The sequence below is a fragment of the Empidonax traillii genome, unplaced genomic scaffold, assembly GCF_003031625.1.
Source record: "Empidonax traillii isolate 1590-97213 ecotype Southwest subspecies unplaced genomic scaffold, ASM303162v1 scaffold159:size1039807, whole genome shotgun sequence".
In the NCBI taxonomy this organism is placed as follows: Eukaryota; Metazoa; Chordata; class Aves; order Passeriformes; family Tyrannidae; genus Empidonax; species Empidonax traillii.
This window is the reverse complement of record NW_020955352.1, coordinates 267,707-276,393: the sequence shown is the minus strand read 5'-3', so window position 1 is coordinate 276,393 and position 8,687 is coordinate 267,707. Positions and strand designations below refer to the sequence as shown.

The following is an 8,687-nucleotide window of genomic DNA, read 5'->3' as shown; positions in this document are numbered from 1 at the left end:
CAATACAGGACACTGAATACAAAGCATGCACGTGACAGGATTGACAGGAGCCACAGACGATGTTGGACCACACGGAAAACATGATACCTTTGCTGTGCTTTCAGACAAAGAATAACAACAAGGTGCTGAGGTCAGTATCTTCTCTGCATGGTGATACAAAAGCTATCCAGAACTGAACAGGGCCTGGATGTAACAGAGAAAGTGCCCAGAGGATACAACCAGGATACAACTAATGTTCCAGAGAAATCAACCATTCAAGCTCGCAGTAAAAAAACTAAAACATACTGTTTGACATGTCCACAAAAAAAATCCAGAACTCAAAATATATAACCAAAAAGGGCAAAACAAGATAAGGAGACACAATCTCACAGGATAATCCTCAAATATCCATGAAAATGCAGAGGCAAAGGTGAAGCACAGACTTGAAACAAAGTGTTAATAAAGTCATCAATTCCCAAGGCCTCTACAATGGCAGAAAATTAAGCTTGATATGTTCAGGTAGTTTTATCAGGGAAGTTAAAAAACAAACAAACAAACAAACAAAAAAACAAACCACCAAACAAAACCCTACGTCTACGAAAGAGGTTAAAACTCTAAGAGCCTCTCACACCAACCTCGTAGAAACTTTGTTACAGAGCGTTTTGGAGATCAGATTTATTCTTGCCATTAAAGAGGTGACTTTTCATGTAGATCTTCTATGAAGCCACAATTATCCAATGGCAAGACAAGCTCTGCCAAAATACTTTTCCTAACTTAAAATGTAGAATTAATTTAAATTAATCTACTAAATTGATTAAAAATTAAGGGGCATCAACATCCTCAAGAGGGGAAGCAGAGGGGCAGGTACCATTTTCTTCACTCTCATGACCAGTGACAGGACTCGAGGAAACAGCAAGAAGCTGAGTCAGGGGAAGCTTAGGTTAGATATCAGGAAAAGGTTTTTCACCCAGAGGGTGGCAGAGCAATGGAACAGGCTCCCCAGGGAAGTAGTCACAGCACTGAGACTGACAGAGTTCGAGCAGCATTTGGACAACACTCTCAGGCACATGGTGTGACTACTGGGATGACCTGCACAGGGCCAGGAGCGTGACTCGATGATCCTGATGGGTGCCTTCCTGCTCAGCATATTCTATGGTTCTACGAAATAAGATCAAGTTTTGACACTTTTATTCCAAAATGCTCAAGTCACACAGTTAATTTCCTCGTGAAAAGGAAATTACTATTAAAAATCCATGTTGCTATTTGCATAAATTTCATTGGGCTACCTTTAGTCAAAAGTCTCTAAATAAGTATTCTTATTCCAAACACTATCCTGTGTATGGCATTAAGAGACCACCTTAAGTTACCTATCATTGGCCTGTGGCATTGTTTAGTAGTAAGAATGGCATTTCAGTTGTGGGGTTGATAAATTGTGGATGACTGTGCCCACAAGTCTGGAAAGCTAGAGAAGCCCTGCTGGTCTGCTCTGCTCGTGGACAGAAAATGGGTATGTGCAGATAGGAAGGGAACACCCTTATGGGCACGAACACTCTGAATCAGTTTCATTTGTGAAGTCATTGCATATCAGTTTCAAGAAAAGAGTAAAGTTCATTCCATTGTCAAATTAACAAGGACTCTGAAATGACACAACACGCACATACAATTACCAAAAAGTCAGTTTTCTGAGTACTACCGACTCGAGTTCATTCAACACCACTCCGGAGTAGAAGCAAAGAGCAATGCTGAATTTATGTCAAAAAAAAAAAAATACAATAAACAAAAAAAACCCCATAAGTCAGCAGATCAGACTTCATTATCGTAAACCAGTAATTCCCGAGATTTCCTGAAATTATATTCAGGAATACACAAAAGGCAGTTTAGCTTCAGCAAAATTTCTACTGAGCAAGCCATACACCACCATTTTGCCAGAATTTTATTTTTTATTATAATTCTGAAAAAAAAGAAAAAACCTCTGAAATTTAGATTTTGGTTCACTAACACAGTGAGAGTTTGTTACAATCTCACTTAAAAAGAGAGAAATTACCTACTCACTGGTATTTGGGAGTTCTACAAAGCAAGAAATATTAAATCATGATTCTGCAAACAAACAGATATGATTCAAAACTCTAGCGAAATGCAACAAAAGGTGCAGGACAGAGGTGTTTCACAACAAATAGAAAAAAGCAAAATCTTTATCTGCCCCATCTCACAGCAATAAATAATAGAAAATAAGCTGCAGTGGTTTTGAAGGTCCTGTATCTAACTTGCACTTTTTAATGAAAATCCTAGATTGGACCACAATTTTATGTCCTTGCTGTTCCTGTAAACACACCTGACATCATCAACTGAACCACAAGTTACTGTGCGTTGAGTTCACCAGAATTCAACACTCCTCCTCATCTTCTTCAAAAAGTGCTTGAATAAGAATACTGCACAAAGTTTTTAACCCAACTTTAAATACATTCATATGCCAATCCATTTTAAGAAAGCTTGTTGCTATTTAGGAGGGGGACACTTGTCAGATATGTCACTTACTCTTCAGGGAGAGGATATCTGCCCAAGTTCAAGTTCTACTTGAAGTTCTACAAATTCAGTGCACCCACTGACGTTTTTTGTCAGGCATACCACCATATGCAGAGACAGATGTATTTTACTTCAGCCTGCTGCTACAGTTTAAGTAAAGACAGAAAAGCCAAATCCCTGGAGACAGGTGTGCATTGTTTATTTGTCAGTGAACTCTACACAGCAAAATTACTCCACTTACCAAATAACAAGCCCAAACGATTTCTGGGGAAACCCTCTCAGAAGGAACACTAGTTGAGGTGACAAGAAAGGCTGAAGTACTATCATTGCATTGTTGGGACAAGCACTGAAAGGCTGCTCCTGCTAAGGCAGCTAAGCAAGACACTGAGGTGGCACAGTGGAGATGATCAAGTAGCCTACAGAGAAGATGTAGGAAATACACACTAAATTATATAAAATTGAAATCTAATGACAAAGGAATTTTCTCCAAGTTGTAAAGATAGAAGAAACCAGAATTCCTACAGTAGAAGTTCAGCATTTATCCCCAGTACTTTATGAAACCCACATCCCCTAAACACATATACTAAACCCTAGAGTCTGACAGACCCTTCCCACATAAAATTTAGTTTTCTGCAAATGCACAGCTGACCAATAACTTGAACTAGGGCCCCTTTATACTCCATCCAAGACCTGTTCTAGCATTGTGAGGAACAAGACGCAAAAATTAGATTTTTTTTTTTTTTTTAATCTAATATTTAAATTCACAAGTTCAACAATACAGGTTTTTTCCTGGAATATGAAACTTGTGAATCTATTTTTAAATTACAGTTGTAAACTGGTTTTCTAGTCTCTTGGTCTTGTATTTTTAAGTGCTCAAGATTCACTTCTACATCACAGTACGGACAGTCCTCTTGTTGTAGTGATTTTTTTTTTTTTATTTTAAATTAGGTACCTTTAACACTGCTCAGAAAAAGTTCCACCCTTAGTCAGAGACACACTATCAATCCACGGGGGGGAAAGACGTAAAAGAACAGACAAAGCAGTTTGGAAATCTACAAGGTTCAAAAGTCTGAAAGATTTTCTTTCAAAACTCGCTAAGCACCATATAAATGATTGGTTTACTTTTTAAACAAAATTTTGCAGGCTTAAACTCTTAAATTTATTCCTAATGCAGTTACTTTGAAAGCCTGCTTAGCAAAGACATCCATTTTTGCCACACAAGCATCCAGCACTGCAATACTTGATTTACAGTATATGCCATCCATCAAATCATTTTAAGGCAAAAATAGTAAAAAATATGATTTTTAACAACAAGGGATGCAAACATTTAATTAAGTTAAATGCAGCTAATGACTTGGTCCTAAACTATAGCTAGAAAATCGATTTGTGAAAAGTATTTAATTTTAACTGTAGTATATACAAACACTAGAAAAAAACACATAGCTGTCTGGAAACAGAATTGAAGAGGGCAGTGAGACAAGATTAATACAGCTCATTTTGAGAAATGAAACATCCTGATCCATTTGCAACAAATGAAAGCTGAGTATCAGTCAAAATTGCAGTAGTCCAGAAGAAGTTTCATTACAAATCTTAGAGCTTTGATGCGAGGGAGAGTAAAACTTTAAAGGTCAGAAACAGTTCCTGAAAAAAAAGGAACATACAGACGTGACAAAAGATGGGTACTGCAAAGGAGATTGAAGATGTGCTATTACGCAGAAAAACATGACTTCTGGATGTAGTAAACTGAAGGATGTTAAGGCACATACCACAAATACATTCTCTGATCTCTGATATAACACACGTGCCAACTAATTGAGGAAAACTGACTTCCAATGTCACAGCGAGCCCAAAACACTAAGTACTTATAATCATATTTTCAGACCTAGCAACCTAAACACATATGATACCATACAAGCACGCTGCAGCAGGGGGTATGCTCCATCTTTACTCTGCAAGGAAACACAGCAGTTCTGAACCCAGAGCCCAAAACACCTTCCCAGTTCACAGAAAACAGGTTATTTCTAAGGAGGAGGGGTAGTGTGTGCGAGGGGGGTGTGCTGTAAAAGATGCCCACATTACTGCAGGAAAAGTTGAGGGCTTCAGAAATAAAAAGCCCCCTCCTCCCCCCGCCACGAGAAACCAACAGTGGTTAAAGTATCCAGTTAAAATTGTATCTTTATGAAGGACTTTCACCCATTTTACTCCAGGACCCAATCAAATTATTCTGTGATAGTGAGGGGACTAGTATACACCAGTTTAAATACAATATTTAAGAAAGTCTGTTAGCATAGGTGCAACATATCAAAACCGTGCTGCTACCAATAAGGAAAGGCGAGCAAAATAGACTACACCGGCCAAATACTTACATCAATGTAACCATGCTGAAGAGCTGCGCTAGCACCCACAAACTCACATCCCACACCAGGATACTGTTGCCACCAAAAGATACCACTGTGCAGCTGTAATGGCCCTGGGAAAACTTAACGCCTGGACAAGGTATATGGATAATTGCCACTCTTCTTTGCAACAAATTTAACATTTAAAGAGGAAAAAAACAAAACAAAACAAAACAAAAAAAGTTGTTGAAAAACCTCTGGCAGTTTAAGGGAATCCTGCGCAGTCCTGCCTCTGAAATTATTCTAGAGCTACACAACATGAAAGCAAAAATAAGAACATCCAAAAATTCCAATACACTACAGGACACTGCCTATATCAAGACTTTCTAAATTACTTCAGCGTGTTTATTACAAGATGTGATACAAACATTTCAGTTTCCCTGCAAGTCCACGTTACTCTTCCCTCCTAAAGAAGGAACTGGCATTAACAAAGCAATTCGGAACTACACTAATACAGTACGTTCCACGGCAAAGAAAATTCTGCGCAGGGAACACATCAACCATTTAAGGCTTGCACGACAGAAGAAGGTGCAGCACTGAAACGACAGTGGGAAATACAGCAACATTTGGCTGCTGCCAATAAATCAACCATACTAAGACAATCTCTGCTGACTTCTTTTTAGAAAAATGCCACCAAACATTAAAGTTTAGAGCATTCCAGGTTCAGAATAAGAGTATCATCCAGGTCTACAATGAAAACATGAGTGAATTAGAGACTCCTCTTAGTCTTCAATATAAATACACTTAGCATCTGCAAATTTGGGAATAAGTTAACAGGAGTCAGTCATCGTTTTTAGGTATCTAACAAGCTAAAACAGCATTTCAGAATAAGAAACGAGTCAAAAAGCTAACAGCAAAAAATACACTCAAAGGTCCACTAGGCACCTGTGCTGGAAAAAGTTCCATCAACAGTGCAAGTTTCCCGCCTTTCTCCTTCCCTCTAATGATGCTGAGAATCTAGCTGTTTTAAAAAGAGTGCTTGAGTAAGTACATAAGCACTATGTTATTTATTTTCTATAATTAACTGAGGAGTGGGGACAATAAAACAGATTCTATAAGTGGAATTTACTTAATGACAGCTGCTTGCACTATTTCAAAGCAAATTTAACCAACAGATAGGTTAAAAAAGGTAATCTTCAAAGCAGCTTCCCACAACAGCAGAAGTGTGACAAAACAAACTGCAGCCTCTCAAGCAGCAAATGAAAAAATATAACCCTCAGAACACACTCATTAGTTCACAGGTTGCATTTTATTTAGAGAAACAGATATGATGTCATGTTAAAAAATAAAAAAAAACCCACAGAAAGTGGAACTGTCACATATTCAGCTAATTAGCTGGCTACAACAACAACAAAAAAAGCTAGAATAGTCAGAATACATTAATAGTTTTTGTGCAGCATACATAAAGTGTTTGCACCACTATAAACCTCTGCATAGCTATCAGTTGATGACAGTACCAGTCACTTTGGGGGAAAAAATACCACATTTGTGCATTACTGAAACTGTCCAATCCCTAGTATTTCACTAAAACCTCTAAAAAGTTCATTTATTAAGCTGCCCAGGAAGTTAACTATTAAAAGACTAAGTATTCTGTGAAAGTCTGCACTGTTAAACTGAAATACATACACACATTATCCAGTCCTTATTTGATCAGAAACACTTAACTTAGATATGGATGTTCATCTGAATCAAAATATGTCTTTAACTTTCATATATTTCAAGTATCATAACTTCTCTCACAAAATACTTAAGTTTCACCTCTCTAAAAGGAGCAAAATAACCACCGTCAAGACAAATTAAAAATGATTACTAGTGAATTAAGTACTGGTTTCCAAGTCTAGCATGAAAAAACCCAATAACTAGCTCTAGCTATAGAGTAGCTTCTCCAGTGCTCTTCTACTCTCTTACCAGAGACCTGTTGATATTAGGAATAGTCATGTCCTCCAATTACAACATAATATTCCCTGTATCTAATAGGCATTACAAGTTACAAACTTTTCAACACTAGTACGTCATTCACCAAGAATAGAAAAGGCAAAATCAAAGTTTTGGAGATGATTCCACATAGAATCACATTCACTGCTCAAACAGAAACTGGCTGCTACAACCTGCTGTTTACTTTCAAAAAAGTAGCTTTTTAGAAATAAACCCACAAACCCAAACAAACAAAAAACCCCCCAACTCTTCCTTTTTTTTTGCCAGACTTTTAACTGCATCGAACAAGAACACTGGTGGCTTCAGAAATGCCACCACTCACCAGAGTCTGGCAGGAGGAGGTCTCCTCCATATCCCATAGCCTAAGAAGATCTAATGTGAGTTCGAAGAAACTCCTGCGGGACAGGTAACAGAATATTCTCATAGCAAAACGTCACCAAATACTCACTTGCTTCACAGGAAGCATTAAAAAGCTGAACAGCCCTTTGTTACTCCCCCCCCACACCTTCCCAGTACAACCAGTTTGTATTTGCAAGGGATTGGGACACCTAAAATTTCCAACCTCTAGCTTGCCTTCGCAGCATCACGGAAGACCTGGGCAGGACTGCAGAGATGCCCCTTTATCTTCGCAGCTCCTAAGTCTACAGGGGAATTTCAGACATTTTGGTCTCGCAGCAAAGAAACGGGAGATGTAAGATGAACTACACTCCATATTGATTCTTAATGCAAATAAGGTGAAATAACATTTCATCTCTAAGAAGATAAGAGTCTCAATAAACCTTATGCCACAAGTATGGCATCTGGATTTTGGTTTTAGCTGTTTTTTTTTTCCTAAAGTGGATGGTCTATTTGAATCAGAAAAGCAGTATTTAGATACCCTTTTGCAAGGAAAAATAATGAAGAATTGTAAAAAGTAAATCAAACAAGCAGACTGCACGTAAGAAGAAAGAAAAATAGCAGACAAATAAATCTCGTTTCTAAACGAGATGTAAAAAACCCCCTGTAAACGCAAAATAAAATAAGACACATTTGCCTGTACACATATATAGTTCAACAGTGAAGTGTACAAAAGCATCGTCTTTAGCACCGTTTCGCATTTCTGCGACTGGCATTAAATAAACTGGCATTATGCTTAGCAAGGAGCTCGGTAATAACGACTGTTGTGAAAGACACGAAAACGACGAACTAGTAAGTGTTATCTGCAGTTGATCAAAAGCACAATAAACTGAACAGCTTTGCTTTCAATCACTTGCAAAAACCCAGAAGGGCAGAAGCATTCGAACACCCTCCCTATGCCATTAACGCCAATAGGTGCAAACGGAGCGAAAACAGGAGAGACAGACGGGAAGGAGGAAGGCAGGCTCGAGTTAACAGCAGCAAAAGGGAGGAGGAGATTTAGGCAGAAGAGGGGAGAAAAGGGTAGTCTAAATTGCGGCACCGAGAGCTGGAGAGGGCCCGGGCCCCCGAGACTGACCTGTGCCGTCGCTGGCGGACACGGAGAGCGCCGGTGAGGAGAGTTTAGGCCGCTTGGCTGAAGGCGGGCCCGGCTCCACCACATTCTCGGCCATTTTTAATTTTTTAGACAATCACTCAGAGCAGAGAGACTATGGAGGGTGAACCCCGAAACCTTCACGTTCTTCTGGGGCCCCGAGTCAGCTGAAGAACAACAATAACGCCGAGAGCGATCAAGGAGGATCTGGCGGAGGAGGGGGGCCAAGTTCCCCTTTTTTTTTCTTCTCCTCGGGCTCTGGGAGAGCGGCAGCGGAGAAGCTGGGAGAGGTGGGAGCCGGGGCGGGGGATGAGGCCTCTTCCCCCAGGCGAAAGGGCTGAGCGAAGACGGGAAGAGCAGGTAAA

The 8,687-nt window shown here is 39.3% G+C and overlaps 1 protein-coding gene across 1 annotated transcript in view; it reads right to left on the bottom strand.

Annotated features, from left to right (window-relative positions):
* EP300 (E1A binding protein p300) overlaps nucleotides 1-8,401 on the bottom strand; it is a 59,585-nt gene extending 51,184 nt beyond the window's left edge. The window contains exon 1 of the mRNA XM_027885011.1: nucleotides 8,308-8,401. Within this exon, the coding sequence (XP_027740812.1) occupies nucleotides 8,308-8,401 (94 nt within the window). The remainder of the gene's footprint in view (nucleotides 1-8,307) is intronic.
* Nucleotides 8,402-8,687: the final 286 nt, after the last annotated feature.